This window comes from Tympanuchus pallidicinctus, unplaced genomic scaffold, assembly GCF_026119805.1.
Source record: "Tympanuchus pallidicinctus isolate F22 unplaced genomic scaffold, pur_lepc_1.0 scaffold7, whole genome shotgun sequence".
Taxonomy (NCBI): Eukaryota; Metazoa; Chordata; class Aves; order Galliformes; family Phasianidae; genus Tympanuchus; species Tympanuchus pallidicinctus.
In genome coordinates this window covers 25,047,133-25,068,633 of record NW_026294791.1, presented here as the reverse complement: position 1 = coordinate 25,068,633, position 21,501 = coordinate 25,047,133, and the positions used below count along the sequence as shown (strand labels likewise).

At 49.9% G+C, this 21,501-nt stretch overlaps 2 protein-coding genes across 5 annotated transcripts in view; one reads left to right on the top strand and one right to left on the bottom strand.

Moving 5' to 3' along the window:
- Window positions 1-565: 565 nt before the first annotated feature.
- TOR3A (torsin family 3 member A) lies at window positions 566-9,949 on the top strand. Of its 2 annotated transcripts, none has more exons than XM_052666078.1 (6): window positions 566-1,088; window positions 1,391-1,504; window positions 2,166-2,431; window positions 2,812-2,984; window positions 4,589-4,713; window positions 4,981-9,949. In XM_052666078.1, the coding sequence occupies exons 1-6, from the start codon at window positions 806-808 to the stop codon at window positions 5,229-5,231; spliced, it is 1,212 nt and encodes a 403-aa protein (XP_052522038.1). In that variant the 5' UTR covers window positions 566-805; the 3' UTR covers window positions 5,232-9,949. The 2 variants fall into 2 exon arrangements, with proteins under 2 accessions (XP_052522038.1, XP_052522039.1); XM_052666079.1 differs by lacking the exon at window positions 4,981-9,949 and adding an exon at window positions 4,854-4,974.
- Window positions 6,649-21,501, bottom strand: part of ABL2 (ABL proto-oncogene 2, non-receptor tyrosine kinase) — a 36,986-nt gene continuing 22,133 nt past the window's right edge. For all 3 annotated transcript variants that reach the window (XM_052666074.1, XM_052666076.1, XM_052666077.1), the window contains exons 2-11: window positions 20,001-20,171; window positions 19,052-19,347; window positions 18,533-18,805; window positions 17,678-17,762; window positions 16,240-16,417; window positions 15,963-16,147; window positions 15,535-15,687; window positions 14,962-15,051; window positions 13,607-13,780; window positions 6,649-12,468 (exon numbers count right to left, since the gene is read on the bottom strand). In XM_052666074.1, coding sequence (XP_052522034.1) covers window positions 10,778-12,468; window positions 13,607-13,780; window positions 14,962-15,051; window positions 15,535-15,687; window positions 15,963-16,147; window positions 16,240-16,417; window positions 17,678-17,762; window positions 18,533-18,805; window positions 19,052-19,347; window positions 20,001-20,171 — 3,296 coding nt within the window. In that variant the 3' untranslated portion in view covers window positions 6,649-10,777. The remainder of the gene's footprint in view (window positions 12,469-13,606; window positions 13,781-14,961; window positions 15,052-15,534; window positions 15,688-15,962; window positions 16,148-16,239; window positions 16,418-17,677; window positions 17,763-18,532; window positions 18,806-19,051; window positions 19,348-20,000; window positions 20,172-21,501) is intronic.

The following is a 21,501-nucleotide window of genomic DNA, read 5'->3' as shown; positions in this document are numbered from 1 at the left end:
TGATGTGATTTCGTGGTGGTTGTGTGCTGATCTGAACTTCGTTCCCTGCTGCTCGCGTGGAACCCACCCCAGCTGCTGCCGTTTGCATGCACTGGTGTGCAAAGATGCACTGATGGAAGAATTACTAAGTGGAACCTTAGTATAGATACACGCACAGCAAACCCATCCCAGAGCCAGCGACCAAAGTCCTTCCTCCCAGAGCCTCGATCTGCAGGCTGAACCCCAGGAGATGTCCCCAGGAGCACCTCGCAGCTGTTCTGAGTCCTTTCGTGTCCCCTCGTCATTTTTGTGCCCCTTGGAAATGCCGCCGCTGAGCAACGCGGCCAGCTGAGTGCTGGGAACGGCGAGCCCGGAGGCGGGCAGGGCGCTTCCCGAAGCCCCACCTCGTGTCTCTGGCATCACATGAGCATTTGGAGTTGCGTGTTTCATCTACAGCCACGTTTTCCTGCTAAACTCGCACCCGCGCACGCCGCAGGGAAAATCCAATCCCCGCAAACAAAACCGGCCCGTGTGAGCGCTCAGCGGCAGCTGCGCGGTGCTGCCCGGCTCTGGGCGCCCTTCCCCGCGGCGTCCCTGCAGCCGTGCGCACAGCGGCCATCCGCAGGGCCGGGTTTCGCTGCGTGCTGCTGGAGGAGGAGCCGTGCCCGGCCCAGCGGGGCAGGTCGTCCCGCTTGGGCTCAGCTGGTCGTGTCCTCGGCCCGCGTATTTCACGGCTGCAGGAAGTGAGCTCACAGCTCCGGCGCTCCGAAGGCAGGACGGGAGCCCTCGGGCACCCAGCCCGGCCGCGCGAGAGGTCCGCGCGGCTATGGGCCGGGGCACGCTGCTGTCTTGCCTGGGGCCGACCTGCTTGCTGCTGCTGCTGCTGGGGGACAACGGGGGGCTGGGGAGCAGTGGGAAGCAGCGGGGGCTGCTGGAGGAGCGCCAGAGCGCTGTGACGGAGGCGGCACCGTGGGGCAGAGCGAGGTATGAGGCGGTGAAGAAGCAGCTGGGAACCGTGGGAGCTCTCTCCAAGCAGTACTGGCAGTACCTGGCTTGCAAGGTGTGGCAGGAGGGCTGCGGGAAGGAGGAAAGAACCAGCCCCGGCCCAGGTAAGCTCCTAATTCTCTTGTGCCTGGGGAGCAGTGGTGGGGTCTGCACCCCCAGCACCCACGAGCTCTGTGGGAAGGGACTCCCCATTGCTCAGCGTGCGTTGTGCTGGGGAGGGAAGTCTGCTCATGCTCACCCAGGCTCTGTCTCCGGTGCACCTGTCTGCCATGGAGCCAGCTGCAGCTCGTTATCATTCTCCCCATCTGCTTCCTTGCACCTCGGCAGGGTGGCAGTTAACTTGGGAACACCTGGGTGCCTGTGCACAGTGCGAGAATGAGGCTTATCTCTGCTCTGACATTTGCAGGCTGGAGCTTGCCTCTGGTGGGCCAGGATTACCTGGAGATCCTCTCTGCTTGGTACTGCAGTTTTGGCAAGTGCTGCAAGACAGGAGACTGCCAGATCATCAACAACATCACGGGTGGGTGCTGCTGTTTCCTTTGTTGTTGTCATTTTAAAAAGCCCATTTTAGCAAGTGATGCATGTAAAAGGCATTTCTGAGGGGAGGAGGGACTGAGCCAAGTCCTGCTTCTTGTCACTCATTTGCAGTCCTTGGACTGCAAGAAAGCATGCTCTTTGCAGTGCTGTGGTTTGCACCAGCCCTGCCTTCATCTGGCATTCCATGTGCACAGGGATCTGTCTGGCCTCGGGACAGGAAAGTCCCAGGACCTGTGTGCAAGCCCCATGCAGGTGTCACTCATTTGCTATCCCTGAAACTTCTGCTCTCTGTACAGGCTGCTGGGGTACAGGGACATGGTGTACAGGAAATGCTACAGAAAGGACTGGGGCTTCAGAGCTCTGTGTAGTCATCAGATGCTTTCTCCAATTTCCAAAGGAAAAAAGGAGTCAGCAGAAGATCTGTGTCTTTTTGCAGTCAGTGGCAGATATGAGCAGGGCACAGGGTTTGCGTGCATCCTGCCATGTTAACCCTGCACCACTAATGTCAGCTCAATGCTCCTCTTGGATATGAGTCCCATCAGCAGGGCTGTGTGGGCTTGCTGCTGTGCAATGTCTTCTCTTATTCCCAGCAGCAGCAACTGGGTTTCTAGGTAAAGGCTGAGCTTTTGCTGTATTTCCTTCAGGGCTCGAACTGGACCTCCATGAGCATCTCCACGGGCAGCACTTGGCCAAAGAAATTGTCATACGGGCGGTGCGAGGGTTCCTGCAGAGCCCACAGCCTCAGAAGGCTCTGGTCCTCTCCTTCCATGGCTGGTCTGGCACAGGCAAGAACTTTGTGGCCCGCATGGTGGCTGCTCACCTGTACAGAGACGGGCTGAAGAGTGAATGTGTCAGGGTGTTCATTGCGCTCTTCCACTTCCCCCACCACAAGTACGTGGACTCCTACAAGGTGAGAGCTGGTGGTGTCTTGGTCTACTGGGTCTAGCTGGAATGGAGTTGCTTTTTTCTTTTTTTTTCGTACCAGCTGCACTGTGTTGTGTTTTAGGTCTGTGGGTGAAGCAGAGCTAGTAACACTGCTGTTCTAGCTATTACTGATCTGAGTGTGGGCACTGCTTCAAGGTTTTCTGTTTTTCCAGCTCTGCCCCTCAGCTAGTAGGTTGGGGGTGCACAAGAAACTGGGAAAGGGTACAAAAGGGACAGCTCACCAAAGGGATGTCCCGTATACCATTATGCTCAGCAGCAAAAGCTGAGGGGAGGGAGTCTGGGGTAGGCCCAGTCTCTATGCTGTCTCCTGTTGTTGGCACCTCACTCCTGCCCGCTGTTCTGCAGGTTCAGCTGGAGAAGCAGATAAGTGAGACTGTGCAGCTCTGCAAGCAGTCACTGTTCATCTTTGATGAGGCAGAGAAGCTTCATTTTGGCCTCCTGGAAGTCATCAAGCCCTTCATGGCTCGCTCTGACAAGGGCCAGCAAGATAACCGGAGATCTATCTTCCTCTTCCTCAGGTAACTTCCAAAGAGGTGGGGAGGCACAAAGCTCCTGAAAGTGTGATATAAGGGACTTGGAACGCAGAGGTGAGGGAAGAGATGCCCAGCTCTTCCAAGGGTGGTTGCCTCCATGGCCAGCTTTCCTTGTTGCTGCTGAGGAGCTGCGGCCTAGCTGAGCTGGTGCCTGGGCACCAGTGATGTTCAGAGATAGTGTGGTGTCATCCTGCACCTTGTATGACCGAGCAGGGAGATCCTGCACTGCAGGGAGCACGGCCAGGACTGCAGGTCCTTACGGGATGTGGCTGTGCCATGTGGAGAGGTCCCACTTGCCTGGCCTGGTACGTGGGGAAACTGTATTCAGTTCCCTCCTCTGTCTGAAAGGGAAGTTGTACCTCCAAGCTCAGTGGTTCCCTAGGGAAGCTTCTCTGCTCGTAGAAGACCTGACTGGACCTGGTGCTTACAGGGCTGACCTGATGTGTCCTGTCCACTCTGGGCAGAGTAGGCGTGCTGCCAGTTGTGCGGTGGTGCCTTGGTCCACCTACCTGGCATGCTGCACAGCCCTATGCCCACGTCAGCCCCTTTGTGTCATCAAGCAGAGAGAGCAGGGCGTCATGAACTGCTGCGGTGTGCAATCAGTCTTGGGGGGGTTTCATCATGTCTGGTGGCAGTGTGACACAGACCTGTTGTTGAAGGGCTGGCTCTGGCCCAGCCTTGTCTGGAGGTGGCCTGGATTTGCAGCTGTGTCTGGGCTTGAGCAAATGGCCACTGCTCAGCCAAAGGGATTAGGATGGGTATGAGCTGTGCTGGCAAGGTGGCAAAGGGAGGTGGTGATGGCTTCTTCATTTTACCTTCCCACTATCTGTGGAATGTCTCTGACACACAAGGAAAGATAGGTATGAGACCCAAGTCCCTCACATAGAATTACAAAATCATTAGAGTTGGAAGGGACCTTTAAAGGTCATCTGGCCCAACTCCCTTGCAGTGAACAGATATGCCTACAGGTCAGTCAGGTGCTCAGAGCCTCATCCATCCTGACCTTGGGTGTCTCCAAGGACAAGGCTTCCTCCCCATCTCTGGGTAACCACAGCTGGTTCCCAGCATCACCAGCTCCCTGGTGGGAGGGCGCTGAGACCAGGGGCTGCCTTCTGAGGTATGGGGGCTGTCCTGGGAGCCTTGGTGGCTGCCTGGACCCTGCATCCCCCACCAGGCAAGGTCCCTGTCCTGGCCCTTTTCTTCTCATGGAACTCCTGCCATGTTCTCTGTCCTCTGGCCTGGACTTGGCAGTGGCTTACTGAGGGTTTGCTTGGAGCCAAGTGTCACCTGAAGGGTCAGTGGCTTCCCAGACAGGGCAGGGTACTGACAGAAACAGAGTTTCCATTGGCTCCTGGCCCCATGTGGAAAAGCAAGCAGCTGCCCCAGGCCTGGGTTGGCAAGATGGAAGATGCTGTACAGATTCCTTCAGAACACCATTCATCTGGGCGAATGTTTCAGGTGCTGACTGGGCACAGTGGTTGCTTTGTTGTAAGCAGAACTGCTGAGCTCTGCCTATAGAGGAGGCTGCTGGCAGCTCTGAGCAATTTGAGCCTGGCAGCATGGTGGAGTGACTTCTCTTCTGTCTGCAGCAATATTGGTGGCAGTGCCATCAATGAGGTCACCCTGGACTTCTGGAGAGCTGGACGGGCACGAGAGGAGATTCCCGTGGAGCTCCTGGAGCAACAGCTGCAGCTGGAGATGCTGCAGCTTGCAGGTAGGAGCCGGGCTGCTGTAGCAGGCAGCCTACCCGGTTGCAAACCTGCCCCTGAGCACCAGGCTGGGGCTTTTTTATGAGCTTTGTGCTGCAGGAACATCTGGAAGAGTGTTGATGTACCCTTCCCTTCTTCCACATAGCTCAGCCTAGTGAGCATGGCAGCAAGGCACATCGGAAGAGGAGCTGAGCCAATCTTGCTCCCTTTCAGCCCCAGAGCTGCCAGCTCTCGGGTGGCTGAAGTTTGCTTTGTCTTGCTTTTTGCTGCAGAGAACGGTTATGCCCGCAGCCATCTCCTTGAAGAGAACCTGGTTGATTTCTTTGTGCCATTCCTACCTCTGGAGTACCACCACGTGAAGCTCTGCGCACGGGATGCGTTCCTGGCCCGTGGACTTCCCTACACAGAGGCAGCCCTTGATGAGGTTGCCAGGACGATGGTGTTTGTCCCCAAAGAGGAGAAGCTTTTCTCTGCACAAGGCTGTAAATCTGTATCACAGCGCATTAATTACTTCCTTCCTTGAACACCAGGTGGGACTACATCCCTGGTGAAGCTGATTCCGTACACCAGGAGCTTCTCTTCTTGCACAAGGTCAGGCAAGCAGATCACACCTGCACAGGGGCAGGAATTGAACTCCATATTTCTCTGAGGGCTGCTCACAGGGAAGGAAGTGCAGCTGGGGTGCCAGCAGGCTGAGCTCGGCTGGGTTTTTAAGTCCACGTGGTGTTTCTCACTCCCTCCTACCCTGAAGCAGTGGTTCGGTTGTGCTGATAGATGCTTAGTCTCATGTGAGTGGGATATTGCCAGTTTGTTGCCAGTAAGCAAAGGCCCAGGCCAGACTGATCCAGCACAAGCCACGGCCTCATCCCTGTCCACAGCTTCCTCAGTCACATACAGAAAATGACTGCTTCATCTCCACTGGAGATTTTAAACCTACAGCCTTTTCCTTTGGAGTGACCTTCTCTCCCCTCTCTTGGTCTTTGTTCCATGGAAGCAGCTGTGGGATGAAGTGAGCTCCTGCTGGAATCATTTCCCTGAGCCGTTTGGTGAAGAGCATGTTTGCTGCATTGCAGGAACTGGTTTGGGGAGAGACAGACACGGGCAAAGGGCAGATGAGGAGGACAGTGGGTGAAAGAACAGGTTGCAGTTGAATTCTGGTTTTCAGAGCTGGAATAAGATAGTTTCCCCCCCGCCAGTATGTTGCATGCTGTGGGGTTTTGGCTGGTATCAGCATTACTACACCAAGGGGCTGTTTGCTATCTGGGTACTTGCCAGGTGATAAGAATGGACCAAAATATTTCAGCAGTGATAGAAGAATCACTTTGTGACCTCGAGGTCAAAACTCCCTTCCAACACAGCTGCTGCACGGTGAGGTGAATCAGCAGCTGCCAAGGACGGCTCAGCTGCCTCATGTGCGGACCTTTGATCTATTTTAAGCTTGGAACCTCTCAGCAGTGCCAGTGATGAGCAGCACAACTCCAGGGACAGGCTGAGCACTGCTCTGCAGCCTATGAGGTCGCCGATCTAATGAGGCTGTGTGGTCTAAGGCAGGGAGCAGTGAGCCAGGGAGCTGCTCGTCTTCCTTCTCTCTGTACAAAGTTAGCTTCAGCCTGGCTGCTGACTTGAGGCTGGACCTAAGTGCTAGGTCTACTTTTATCAGGCATTGCTCAGAGTTGGTTGGTGGGTGGTCATTTCATCACACACATCAGTCCTGGGAACAGCAGAGGTGCCTGAGGGAAAGCAGCTCTTCAGTGAGGATGCAGCCCTGCAGAACAGCACAGTTCAGGCTCTGCTTTACAACCAGCTGATCTGCTTGGTCACTTGTGTAAGCCAGCGTGAGGTCAGCAAAGTTTTGGTTTTTTGAGTTAACTGGCTTTGAGTACAGTACAGTGCAGGTTAAAACATGCTTTAGAGAAATAAAGCAATGTCTAGGCGAGGTGTTTTTTTTTTGCCAATAAAATATTGCAACCTTTATTTAAAACAAAATGCAAATTGGCAAAACTTTGTGGAACGACAGGCAAAGAGGCCCTTCTGAGGGCCTTATTTACATCAAGTTTAACACTGTTCGCAGTTCACAGTCAGACGATAGTGAGAGAATTAAATTAGAAAAACAACCAAAATATATTACAATAACAATTAAAAACAAAACAGTTGACAACACTGTAGAGTGATTGGTGATTAATGTGTTTGATTTTAATCCATTCCTGCCCTCTGTGAGTTCAGTACTGATGCCCACAGCATGCCATGCTGAGCAGGCTCTACACCCTCGTGCACAGCAGCCATGCTGGGAAGATGACCTCCTTTGGTACGGGTATATCTCACTCTGCAGGTACTGCAGATACGTCCCAGAAGCTGTCACTTCCTCCCACCAGGGAGCAGGCTGAGGGTTTGTTCTAAGCTCCGGGCCTGAGAGTACCCCAGGGCCCACAGGCCACTTATACCAGCTGCTCCCTGCTGACACTGGGCCAGTGGTGCTCAGGAGAAGCCTCTTCTGTGAGGATAAGGAACAGAGAGAACGGCCCCGTGTTCTGCATCAGGAGTGCTGCTCTGTTTAGCTCTGCTCTCCCAGCTGTTTGATGCAGTCCTAAAACCAAAGCTTTTAATTCAGTCCTGCCAGCACTGGTGAGAAGAACAGCCAGCCAGTAGTGTGCTGCCAACCCAGCCAGCCAAGTGCACTGTGCCCAGGGTTAAGAAGGGCATACAGTGCAGAAAGCTGCACCTGCGGGTCGGCTGCTCCCCTGGGAGCTAGGGAGAGAAATTCCCCCCACTGCCTCGCTCTGGGCTCTGAGCTTGCCATCACCAGGTCCCTACAGTTTGCCACCCCTGCTGCAAAGATGACTGCCTTCAATTCTAGGCCATAGTATAGTGCAAGTTGGAGAGCCCAGCTGCATTTGCATCTTTACCACACGAGGCCTTCTCACAGCAGTGAAGAAAGGAAACACAAGAGGAGGTTGTCTTATCCACAAAGGCTGGAGCAAGAGATGCTCTTCACTGGAAGAAGTAACGGGGCTTTGCCATCCGTACAGTACTTGACACAGACTGTGTGCAAAGCTGAAAGCAGAGAAGCTGCTACGGTTGAGACCTTTAAGGCTGAACAGAAAGGCAAATCTAGCAGAGGGAAAGGACCTGTAGTAGTGGTGGGAGAGAAGCTGCCTCAACCGTTTGTGATCCTGGGAGAGCAGGTGAATTCTGCTTCTTCTAACTGCCCACAGCTGTGTCCCTGCCAGCTACCTCTGGGGGGGAGGAAAAGCAGGTGGCACTCAAAGAAAGCAGACATGGGGAGGGTAGCCAGCCCTTTGCAGGGGCACAGTTTGTTTCTTAAGCAGGGTATGAAAGATTGGAAAGGGGTGTGTTCTATTAATTAAAAATTCCAGGAATTGTTTGCTATTCTATCACTTTTGCAGGAGCTTTTCTGGAAGACCTACATTCAGGAAAAAATAAATTTTAAAAAGCTTCTTTTAAAATACTCATCAGAACTGGAATAACACTTTTAAAACGTTCTGGTTAAAATACCTTTCCCCTGAGAATAACCACTTCAGTTCCAGTCGGCTTTTACTGGGCTGAAAAGCAGTACAGTGATGAAACCACACGATTGTCTGCAGGGCAAACAGGACCAGCCTTTCTGACACCAAGAAAGCTCTCATACCCTTGCACTCCTCCTGATTGTTAAGAAGGCAACATGAAGCAACGCCTTGAGATTTTTTCCCTTTACGGGTCAGCTTTCCAAAGGCAGCTAATTTGGTGTGCAGTGATGCACACGTTCAATAAAGATGACTGAAGCAGATAAGGTAAACCACAAAAGCCCTCGGTAAAGTCTACAAGATAACTGTTAGGTGCTCTGCCTCCCTGCTGAATAACTGCCCCAGGGGCCTGCAGCTGAAGTGCAAGACCCAGAGTAGATCCAGGACATCAGCTGGAAATCTCGCAGAATGAGACAGCAGGCTCTTCCAGGTGGGCTTGGTGCCACGAGGTAAGGATGACTAACCCACAAAGGGATCAGCTTGCCGACTTGTAGGAACGATTCATTCACCTTAACACCTACTGAATGGGGTGGAAGGATTGTTTGGTTTTTCTCATTATCTCACCCACTTTGACAGTGAAGCACACGTGGTCCATTTCTCCTCGCATACTGCTCCACTGGTGCACATTCATGCAGCGTGACACACAACTTTATCTACCACAGACTAGTCAATAATATGAGGATTCTCAGACACGGGCACATTACTAAGAATGGTTCAGGCCACACCTCACCGTGCTCCATGGAAACAACAGTGGCATGAGCCAAGAGGTCCAGCCTGCTTCTGAGCACCAACAGCGCAATGCTTGGAGGCAGACAAGGAATGCCTGAGTGCCAACCATCTGAATTCACACCTGTGCTCCAGCTCAACTCTAAATGCTCAACCTAAAAGCAGCACAGTCACGCTTTAAAAACAAGTTAAAAAAGCATTTTAGAAAAAAAAAAAAAAAAAAGATTTAAGGTGCAAAGCAAGCCAGATCCTCTGTCATCACAAACAGTGTGAAGTGAGCAGCAGCATGCAGGGTAACGGGTATTTGGATGCAGGTATCAGGCCTGTTTGCTTCTTCTCTCTAACCAACAAGTAGTTGAGGTCTCTGTACTTGCCAGTCCTTTAACTCTCAGGGAGCTGTGCACATGCACAGAACACCAGCTTGCTGAGGCCGCAACAGTCAACCAACAGCACCAGGACGGAAGGAGACCAGCCACATGACTGCCTGCCTTCTGGGATTGTCAGTAGACCAGCAGAGACCATACCATAGTGGGAGCTCTCCAAGAAGCCCTAACGCTTCTGTCACGTTTCGGGCAGAATGCAGTTTACACAGCAGAAGATTCTGGTCCAGTTGTCAAAATACGTAAACTAAAAAAAGGTGGCTGTGACTCATGTGTTGACATACCTAGTCACCTCCACGCTCCCAGATAGTGGAAGCCTGCAAGATTGGTAAGCAACGAATCCCAGAAAGCGCTGTGATGTGGTTGTGCTGTGTCCGGAGGAGGGAGCGGTGCGGGGAGACCTGCAGGCAGGCCAGGCTGTTCTCCTGGCTTCCAGCACTGCCTGCTGATTGCAGCCAGGGGCTGCTGGTGGCAGAGGTTCTGCCTTGCCTCCCCTGGACCTCAAGGTGCTGAAACTGAACTGGGGAGTCAACCTGGTAACAGGAGTTAGAAACAGCCTAGAGCTTTAAAAAAAAAACAAAAAACACCCCACCCCATCCCATTAACACTGGCAAGTTGTGTAAGAGCCCCAAACTACTCACAACAACCAATGACCATCAAGCAGCACTCATGCTAGACCACTAGAAATAGGAATCAACTGTGTGAAGGCAGTATGGTGGGAAGGGGGTAATTCCAGTGGTAAGTCTGCCCAGCATTCCTGATGCCTCAGCTACAATGAAGACGAGAACATGTGGAAGATGAGGTGGACAGGAGGGAAAAGGGATAATTTCATATATTAACTAACTTTGCAGTTCTCATTACAGCAGCAACAGCACTGTGGAAGTAAGCCACTGAGGCTAGTGCATCCACCTCCAGCAGCTCTGAATACTGTCAGTGCATTAGACCTGCCCCCAGCTGCACACAGCCTGCTCCTTCAGAGCTGCCCAGCCAGGACTGCTCAGCAGCTGGTACCAGCAGAGCCCCGGGGCCCTTCCTCGCCTTGTCAGGAGCCCAAAAGCGTGTGTTAGTGCTGATGGGGTGCGTCTGTACAGCCAAGGGGCCGGCAGCCACTCCAGTACTCTGGCTGCCAGACCGTCCTTCCCAGAGCGAGAACCTGCCATCGATTCTCCTGCCTGTCAAAGGGAGGAGCAAGGATCTTCCTTGCCTTGCCAAACCGAGCAGATCAGACCGGCAAGGTAGGGACAAATACTTGATGTTCTGCCCCTTACAGCTTGAATCTACCCTCTCCATCCCCATTTTCTGAGATGAACTTGTAAACGTGAGAACTCAGTGATCTGAGGTACTTCACATACTCAAGTATCAGTCTTTCCTTTTGAAAGCATCAGTACAGAAAAGAGTCCCCCCCACCCCACGTGTATTTCTCTTACCCAGATTGACAGTAGCTACCTTTGCACCACATCGCTGATTTCTTGGACGCACGACAATAAGTTATTAAGGACGGGGTTTGCCCCAGGGATGCTAGCAGCTGTTGAGGACACCTGCAGTTCCTGCAGGCTGAGTTCCAGTTTGCTCACGGCTTCCCGGAAGGCAAATTTGTTGCGTGTATGCGGAATGCAGTCCACGTAGCCTGAGCAGTAATCCAACAGCTGATGCCCTGTGTCCACCAGCTGGCTGTTTGGTGTTGGCTCAGCGATGGCACTCGAGAGAAGATCGGCGCACTCCAGCAATGCTTCCTTGCTGATTTTATCTGCTGGGATTTTCTCAGTTGCCTGTTTGGTCTTTCTTAACGCTATCTTTGCGCCAGCTGTGCCATTGGCCATTTTCACTGGGGAGGTGGAAGACGACGACAGAGGCACTTGAGGTGGAGGCACCATGGGCCTCCCGGATTTCCCACCGACAGGTGCTGCTGCTGCCTTCTTACTCCCTTCGCCTGACTCCAGCCCGTGCTGCGCTCCCGCCGCGTTGCTGAGCTCTTCTGCTGCATCCGAGCAGGCGGCTGGCTGCTGCAGGAGCCTCATCACTGGTGGTGGAGGTGGAGCACACTTTGGTTTTACCCGTCTGGGCCGGTCCCTGTCGCCGGAAGAAGTGACCTGATGCTCAGATAAGAGCTTAAATTTATTACCCTGAGAGTCTGTGCCAATGAGCTGCACATCTGCTGGAGTGTGTTTTAGAGTGGGTGAGATTAGGACTGGCACTTTGTGGTTGTGAGTGGTTGGAAGTATTGCTGCAGCCTTTACTGGAGAGGACCACGCTGGTCTCTCGCCATCCTCGAGGGCCCCTTGCCGAGGGCCGCTGTTCTTTTCTTTGCTTTTAGGAGTTGCTGCTAGCCCTGGCATCTCCTTTTCCTCTGAACTGGATGGGGTTCGGAAAGGGAGAGCTGTGGCACCCCTTGGCAAGAGTTTTGCTTTTGGTCTTTCTCTGGTCAAAGCAGAACCTTCTTCAAACCTTTTGGGCAGCAGGTCATTTGCCCTCCCTGTGTTCTCATCAGGCTGAGAGGAGGTGGACACTGTCCGTTCCAGCTGGATTTTTGACCTCTGGGAATTCCTGGGAAGGGTCATTGCCATTCTATCCTGCTCTGGAAGCCCTGAGGACATGGAAGATGTAGAGTTCGACCTCGGAAAAGGCTTCGATGCTTCTTCATTGCCGGCGGGCTTTCCTGGTCGTAGACCCAGCGTCTTTTTAATCAGGCGCGGTGTAAAGAAACCTGTGATGCCAGACCACCCCCCACCAGTGCTCACACCCCCACCGCCGCTGGTACCAGTGCCATCGTCATTGTAGAAGGTCCTCTGCACAAAGCCCCCACCGTAGCACTTGGGTGGTGCCAGGTTTGCGTCCTGCTGTGTGGGAGCAAAAGAGAACCCATCCACGTGCTGCAAGGAAGCAACAGATGAGAAGTTACCCGTTAACTCGTATTTCTTGTGGGGCTGATTCTCCATCTCCCGGAAGGAGCTACTGCGCTTGGGAGGTGTGGGAGCATTCCTCTTCTTCATGAAGGAGCTGAAGAAGCCGCCTTTTCTGTCCCTGGTGAAAGTGGTCTCTTTGGCATCCTCCAGCAGGCTGCTGGGTGACTTGTCCCTCTGCTTGTGAGGCAGTGCGGGAGACCCACTTGTTGGCTGTGTGCTTCTGATTAAACCTAGGAAGAAACAAGAATGAATCTACAAAATCCATTTCCATTTCCACCTCCCTATCCTCCAGAGGGCTGTAAGGGCCCAACATTTCAGTGACACAGGACCTGCAGAGAAAGACTGAGAAAGGAAGGTGGCACTTCTATTTTTGAGCTTTTGATTTAAAAACACTGTGCGTGTGTGACCTGTTGGTTGTCTCGGGAGGCAATTTAGGAGAAGGTCAGGAGAAAGTGAAGCTGCTCTTTTCTCTCAGTTTCTTACCCCCTTGCTGTAGTTCTTTTCTCCCTCCCCAGATACTGCAAAGTATAAAAGAAAATCTCTTGCTGTACTGTCAATTTCTGTTTGAAAGCTGTTATCTTAAAAATTTAGTTAAAATTTTAAAAATGTTATGAAATTTACTAAAAGGACATTGTAAAAGCTGCAGTGTTTACTAGTTACTAGCAAATAGGCTGGCAAACAGCTCTCATGACACTGCTGCTCAAAGCACCAGCCTAGAACACTTTGGCTGGATGAGAGTTAACTTGAGTTCCAGCTTATGTAAGGCTGAAGAAAGCTGGAGCCCCACATACATATTTGCCACAGAACTGCTTCATGTCCCAACATTTGGGTTCTTTGTTCTGCAAACCAAGAGCAGAAGGGAGAAGTCTGCTTGACCCAAAGGAATTGTGCCTGCAGACATCATCTCAGTTGTCAGGAGTAGTTCCTCTGCCTTCTCAGGAATGAGAAGTGACACCTGTACTGGGCCCGGGCTCCCACCCTGCTCTGCATCGTTCTGTGACTGAAGAACAAGACCATGCAGGGCTCCTCCCCGTGAGTCATCTCATCCCTCAGCTCCCTCAGGGAGCAAATCTGCCATCATTCCGATCTCTCCACCTCACTAATACAGGAAGAGTATCCACAGCCCTGCCTCTCCTGCCACAGTAACAACGTAAGTCCTGCAGACAGGCTACGAACTGAAAGAAGCCAACACCGTTAATCGTATCTTGACTAGAATGTGAACTTTTACAGACCGTCCTGGCAGGGTACTTGGTTGAAAGATCTCCGCTTGGTGGATGTTCGGTTCTCTTCTGCTTGTCTGACAATTTACACTGGGAGCAGATCTACACCAAACACACAGCCTCAGTGTGAGTGCCCAGGAGCTCATACCTGGTGCGGAGCTGGATGCCGAATGCTCCAGGGTATCCTGTGTTCCTTCAATGTTCTCCTTGTTCTCTGCCTGTTTCTTCAGTGTTCTTGTCTTGGAGGGAAGCATGGGCAACCGGGGCAGGTAAGGAACAATGGATGAGGAGGAGGCTGTTCTTCCAAGCTCCTCTGCTACCTCTGTAAGGAGGAACAGGAAGTGGAATAGTTGGAACAAATCCAGAAGAAGAAGAAAATAAAATATGGATCTCTACTGCAATCCCAGACCAGCAAGAAGACGTGATTGAGAACGCAAGAAGTTTGTAACTTTAGCTTTTTGTAAATTCAGAGGTGCTTAGGGTAGAACACGTTGTACAAATAGAAGTCAAACTAACTTGCATCTTTGTAAATCCATCCAAAAATGGTGGTAGGATCTGCACAAGTGAGGCTCTGGTACATATCTAGCTCTTTGCTGGGTTAAGGTTGCTCAAGTGCTAAAGTTTGCAATGAATGCATTTTCTTCCCTTCTAAATAAGGTGCCTCTTGTCAATTGCCTCAAAGTCGCATTCTTTCTGACTCTGGACATAAGCTGCTTTGAGGCAAAACACTGCACATCTCTATTAGAAATGAAGATTTCATGTTTCCTCCTCAATATCAACACAAGGAATATGATTTAAAAGCACTAACCAAAAAACCCCTCCTGTACAGCCCCAGGTTATTGTTTGTTTGTCCCTTGATGTGCCTGTTACAGATCCTCCCTGCTAGAATTTCATCTGGTGTGATTTTTCTATAGCAGGGAAGTGCGTGGATTTTCATACTTGATTTCAGAATTAGAGATGCTGAAAGAATTTGTGCTCCTTTGCCTCGTATCACACCTCTCCTAGCTGACCAGATTTGAAAGTTGAGTTGCATAGATTTTCTCCTAAAAAAATAGCTAAGTAGAAAATCCAGATATTGAGGCAGACTTTTTAAGTAAAAGCTGACAGAGTGGTATTTCACTACATTAATTTCTGCAATCAGAAACAGAATGTGGCATATGTGCATCTTTCTCTCTCCCCTCGCATCACTCGCTATTCCTAACTCCTTTGGTCTGGGAGGATTCCTCTAGTAAAGGAAACAATATTCTTTAGGCAAACTCCTTGTTATCTTGGTATTCAAGTTAATTACTGTGCTGTCTCTGCACTGACACATCTAAAGTTGATTCAGTATTTGTGCTAGGAGTAAGACATGTATTTACAGACATAAGTATAAGAAGTAAAGGACGAAGCCTCATCACAGCCTCCACTGCAAGCAGATAAGCTTTAAGAGCCTGTGCTTAAGAGACAGCACTCTGGGGGATAAACACTACCACTGCTCAGAAACAAAACAACAGGTGCTCTCACCCTCCGAGATGCTCGAGTCGTGGAACATGGTTTCAAAAGCCTGGTGGGTCTCAGCAAAGGAAGGTCGGTCTGGTGGGTTCCACTTCCAACCTGCAGTGTGAGAAAGCAGGGTAAGTCTGTAACAGGTGGGAGATAATTTGTTATTCTGTCTTTCATTAGTAGATTAAAAATTTGTTATGCAGTGTTAGAGAGCTCTTTGTGGCAGATGCTAAGCAGCACACTTGGAGGATGAGTTTGTGCGACCCTGTCAGCAGCTTGTCTCCTGCAGAGGTGCTGTGTTTGCTAAGTAGAATTTCCTTCTTTTTTGGTGATTCCATATTAAGAGTCCTGCTTACAAGTGACAGTACAATTTGCCACAAAAGCTACCTAGCTGCAATCAGCGATGACAGTTTTTGAGAGTTCTTGTTCCCTGGAGACCAGACTCACTTTGCATCACTGACCAGGTATGTCTCAGGTGACAGGGACTTTTTAAGCTAACAAAATGGCATCTAGGAAGTAAGGACTTAGGAGCTGACTACAGATTTCTGCTACCCCTGCCAGGCTTTGTTCCCCGAACTGGAAGAAGATACTCACAGGCCCTCATCAGTTCATAAACCTTTGGAGGGCATCCCTCCGGTTGTTCCATCCGGTAGCCCTTTTCCAGCAGATCATACACCTGAGAGAGATCAATGCCTGGGTACGGTGACATCCCATAGGTAGCAATTTCCCATAACAGCACCCCAAAGGCTGCAGAAGGAAGAAAATAAAACTCCTGGTCACGAGACTGCCCGTATGGTATGCTGCTCTTACATTTTGGCCTTGGCTGCAGCTAGAGGCAGAACCTCTTTGCTGCAGATTCTTCAGGCCAGCCTAGCTGAAGACATTAACAATATGTGAAGCTGTGACCTGGCATGTTCCTCCCATGGGTTTTCTGCCCAGGCCAGAACACACTTTACTCTCCAGGGTGGCAAATTAAAAACCAGGATGAAACAGAACATAACAGTGAAGTGGAGTTTTCTTACCCCACACATCTGATTTGATGGAAAAGGTGTTATAGGCCAGGCTCTCAGGAGCGGTCCACTTGATTGGGAACTTGGCTCCAGCGTGAGCTGTGTAGGTATCTCCAGTCATCAGCCTGCTTAAGCCAAAGTCAGCCACCTTCACCACGTGGTTTTCTCCAACTAAGCAGTTCCGTGCTGCCAGGTCCCTGTATGAAGAAGAAAGCACACAGGGCGTTTAAACACAGTCCTGTCTTTGCGGAATTTGTCCCTTTCTGCTTCTCAATGCCATCTTACCCACCTGTGAATGAAGTTCTTCTTCTCCAGGTACTCCATGGCAGAGGATATCTGAGTGGCCATGTAGAGCAGCACAACAGCACTCACTTCCTCCCGGTTGCACTCCCGTAAATAGTCAAGCAGGTTCCCATATGGCATGTACTCTGTCACGATGTAAAAGGGGGGCTCCAGGGTACACACACCTAGCAGTGAGGAGAAGGCATGTGAATAAAGCTGCTGGTTCTTCCCTAGCTTACCAGTATGCCTGATTTAATTCCCATTTCTTGCAGTCTCTAACAATGAGAGTTTCTCTGAAAATCCAGGCCTTTTGTCTACAAGAGCTGGATCAGTGCAGCCCAGCTTAAAGTTCATTGCTTCTATTTACATATCCATCCACGGATGATGAGAAACCTGTCTACCAAAGGTCCCCTTTTCCTATATGTTATGCATAAAGGATGTGTACTATACATATACAAACCATATGCTGTTATTTGGAGGGTTACAGAATGGAACAGGACATGTTCTAAACACCCATTATTTACTTTCCTTTCCCTCTTCTCTTAAAGCTGAAGAGTGGCCAACTGGAAGTGGGTACCTTCCAGGCTGGAATGTCACGACAGAGTAATGCAAAGCACTCCCGTGTATGCTAGTGGGTAAGGGATGATCAGAGCAGTGGGACCTGCTCCTAAAGCAGCATTCTCACACATTGCTCAGATTATTCCTTACTACAGTCATTGCAGTTATGCACAAAGTATGTCAGAGTGGAGGAGGAAGGCAACAGGACACTCATGTCAGATCTCTGTGAGCTCTCACTGCAGCGCTGCTGGGTGCGTGCTGATACCATTACCCACATACAGGAGCAAAAATGCATCTCTAATGAGAAACTGTTTTAGTCTGGAAGCAGCCAGGGTTGGGTGACCACTTCATCTGTGTCCATTTTTGAAATGGGTATAAAATAGATGACATTATTAACATCCTTCACATTCCTCACATTTCTCCTTTCATCCTAGGCTTGGCTTGACAGCTTTGCTCCCAAAGACAGCAAAAGTCCAGATGGAGCTAACCACCAGTAAAGCTTAAAAATGTCTCATTAAGAATCTTTGTATATACTTCTGTAAGGCTACTTCAACTGACTAGAAGAGGAATGTGACTTCACTGATAACTGAATCCAGGAGAATGGCTAAAACCAATGGCACAGTTTAACAGGAAGTTGATACTGCTAACTTTACACAGTGTCCCAAGAGCAGTCATGTCACTCATGTGACAATATTTGATGTTTCATTTAGAACTGGCGTTTCAGCTCAGCTTTGCTATGTGAAGGAGAAAGCAGTCAAAAATACCACCCCATAACCTGACCCGATTCAAAAAATCATGTCAATAAATCTGCCACTCTTTTTCAACAAAATGGATACATTTTGGCAGAAACCTGAATAAGAACAGAAAGATCAAGGTATTTCACTAACCTAATAACTGCACTAGATTTGGGTGCTTGATTTCCTTCATCACAGCAGCTTCTTTCAAGAACTCTTCCACCTCCATGGTATCTTCCTAGACAAACACAGAAGAGAAGATTTATCTTCATGACCAAGGTCTGCTCAATGCCACACATTCTAGCTGAATGGTATCCTTATCTCCATTCTGATGTTTTGGCTTTTACTAAAGCAAAAATGTCGTAACAGCCCTGAAAAGCTGGTCTGCAGCACAGCCAAATAACAGATGTGCAGCCCCTGGAAAGCACTAGGTTCTACCAACTAGGTATCTACTGTGGCTGGAGAAAAGATGACTCTGAAAGTCACTTCGCTCTGCCTAGCTGTAAAAATTAAATTTGAAATCTTCCTTCTTTAGGTGTGTGTGTGGGGGGGTACCTGAAATGTTAACACTCAACAACGGTCACGTTGAAACAAACAGAAGGCTCTGAGAGAAATACAAATGGAGGAGCTAAATTTTTCCAGAAAGATGGGAGAAGTTGTAGGAACGCACTTCCAACACCTTTGATTTCTTACAGCTTCCACAGCTTTTCTGAGGGAAGGGAAGTAGAAGTGGTAACCGTGCCTCCAGGCCTGCCTGGGACACGCAGTTCCTGCAGGAGCCCATTGGGCTGAAATTCCAAGCTGTTTCTAAGCTCCCTGCACTGCTGCAAGCTCAACAAGCTCTTTGTTCTGCAAAGCTACTCTCAAAGCATGGATTTTATACAGATCAGCACGCTCCGTTTTCAGATAGTCCTATCAGTGGGTGGTATAACTGAAGAAGTTACAATTTCCTTCTACTTATCGTCAACGCTGACCAAATTAACAGCGTGCAACAATCTGATAACTCACCTTTAATGTTTTCACAGCCACGGTGAGGTTGTATTTCTTCCAGACACCAACATACACCTCGCCGTACTGCCCTCCCCCGAGTTTGTGCTTCATGGTGATGTCAGTCCGCTCCATCTCCCACTTGTCATGGATGGGGGACACTCCATACACAGTGGGCTTATTGCACTTGGGTGCTGGGTAATGCAGAGTCGTCACCAGTCCATCTGCTACCGTGGAGTGATGGTGCACTAGTTCTGCTAGCGTGCTGAAACGGCTTTCTGCTGTCACGTACACCTGTCAGGAACAAATCAGGAATCTGCTTAGGTAAAGGCTGCTGAGAGCTTTCAGTTGTGCTGGAAAATGGACACAGTAAAAACATTCCGGCAGATTTGGAAGAGAAAACAAAAACGGTAACAGAAGCAGATGTTAAGAACACTTGTTCTCAGTTGGGTTGAGCAAATGAATGTTGCTCTGCGCAATTTTCACCTGCAGAAGGCAGCTAGATTTCCTTTCCCCACAGCGCCGTGCAGAAATCCTTACCTTTCCATCGGAGGTGGTGTTGATCCTGTAGTGGTAAACACGGCCCTCGTACCTGAGCGAGATGGACAGCTGCCCTGGGCTGCTCTCGCTCTCACGAACCAGGAAGCTGCCGTTGATGAGGCTGCTCAACAGATACTCTGCTGCGCTGCGTGACACCGGCCCGTGATACCACGAGTGCTTCTCCAGGCTGTTCACTGGTGTGATGTAGTTGCTTGGTACCCAGCCCTGCCCATTCTTCGAACGTACCTCACTCCATTCACCATTCTGGTTGTAACCCAGGACTCGCAACTTCTCACCTACGAGCCAGGAGGGAAGAAAGCAAAGTGAGCACAATATGATCTACTGGTCTCAGTAAGAGACATTCCCCACCAGCTAACCCTTGTTTGTTGGTGTACGCAAAGTATTTATCAGTAAAGTTTCAGCCAAATTTACTGCAATGTAAACAATAAGTTCACAGAGCTTCTTGCAGTCCACATTTTAGATCAGATAAGTGTTTTCCTTTTTACTTGGAAGAACGAGGTTTGTCTCCATCCGGAAGCCTGATGTGGCATTTGTTTTTTTAACAATTGTGCAGAAGGGCATATTCTGATATACTTCCTAAACAGAAATTCTTCTGTGACATTCTTAATTCTTGATTTGGCTGCAGCTGAAAGCTCCTGAATTCTGCATCACCAACAATGTAAAGATTCTCCTCTGCCTCACAGCCAGGGAGCTGGGCAGCCTGGATGTACCTGGGTCAGATCCTTGGCCAGTTACTCCAAGGTGTACCAGTACCAGAACTGCCCAGCAGGTGTCTCTCCAACACAAGAGAGAGAGACCATAGGCTTGTAATCCTTGGTTCGAGAATAATTTCTAACTGCACTCACTCTTTCCAATGGAACAACAGCAGGGTTCTATTCTCTCTTGCTAAGCATACAGCCCGTGGCTGCCCTGCAACTCAGATCCTCACCTTTGGTGATGCTGAGTGTGTTGTCACCGCTTGCTACAAAGTCGTAAAGTGCAACAAAGAGGTTGGGATCGCTCTCAGTGGCTCCCAGCAGGTTCTCCTTGGAGCTCCACCTAATGGCTTCGTTCAGTGCCTGGGGTTCAACGTCGCAACCATAGGGGCGGTGCAGGGCCTCTGAAGGAAGAGGAGAAGAGGAAATTACAGCTGTAAGTAAATCAAAGCCTGGCGCACAGCAGAGCAGAGCTCCCACTGCACAGTATGTGCAAGAAATAAAACGTGCCCCTTTGATGTGAAGTAAGGAACTTTTAAAGTCTTTTAATGCTACAATTTCAGTCTGTTTCTGCAGCTGAAGTAAGTAGCTTGGATTTGAAAGCAATGTTAAGAATAGAGGCAAAACAGACTGAATTATGACAAATAATATGCGACAGTGACAGAGTCAGTAGGAATGGTAGTGATTTGTGACACATTTCAAAGTGGTAATAAAGTGGTAAACTGGCAAGGATAGAAAGTAATAAGGATAACACGAGGTATTTAGGAGCAGTGTTCCTGAACACAGGGCAGTCTGTCTGACTGCTTCAGATGATGCATACTTGCTAGTACAAGGAAGTGGGAGGAAGAATCAGTCGTGAAATGGTTTTTATGGAAAAAGGGTTTTCCAATCCATACTGTGGTTTCCCCAGGAACAAGCAGCTGGCTGCATTTCAGAATAAAGACACAAGAAAGACGCGGCAGTTACACGAGGGGCAAAAATACATCTAACTGTAAGAATGGAAGTAATGCTTCTGAAGGCACAACGAGGGCTGTTCCTGCCCCACCACGTGTTCCCAATGCCCCTCATTGAATCTACTCATGAAACCACCCCACAAGCAGACCTGGCCTGTTCCTGAGGGTCTGAGAAGTCAGGAGCAGCATGTATTGAAGCAGACTGCTGCAAGAGGATCCACCCCACCAGGCTCCCACACATTCTCATGAGACTTACATATGTGAGCAAGAGCCAGGCAACATGGCACATGGAGAGAACAAAGAGCTCGAGAGCAACACAGATGGGAGAGTTGGGAAGTCAGAGAGACAGAACAGGAAGAGGCCTATGCCAAGTAACAGGCAAACACGTGTTGAATCTGTGCCACGTGATGGAGCTCAAGCCTGGAAAACTTCAGTGTAGGGGCTTTCCCAGAATCCATGTTCAATTGTTTGTAAGCTTTATTATACATACATGGGAAAGGAAATGACTGAGGTTTGTTAGTTTGTTCCCAAACACACAGCTAAGTGGCTTTTGCCTGCATTTCTGGTAATCACACTGCTCGAATAACTTGCTTCCCAGCCATGACAGAGTGCCACCCTATCGAGGTTCTCCTAGCAAGAGCAGCAGTGACAGAGCCACAGCTACCAAAGCATGGCTTCATTCTCTACAGATGCAGTATTTCTGTGTTTTCTTCTTCTCAACTATCACCTGCAATTACCAACATCCCAGACTGTCAGATAAAGAGTAACCACGCTGTGCTGC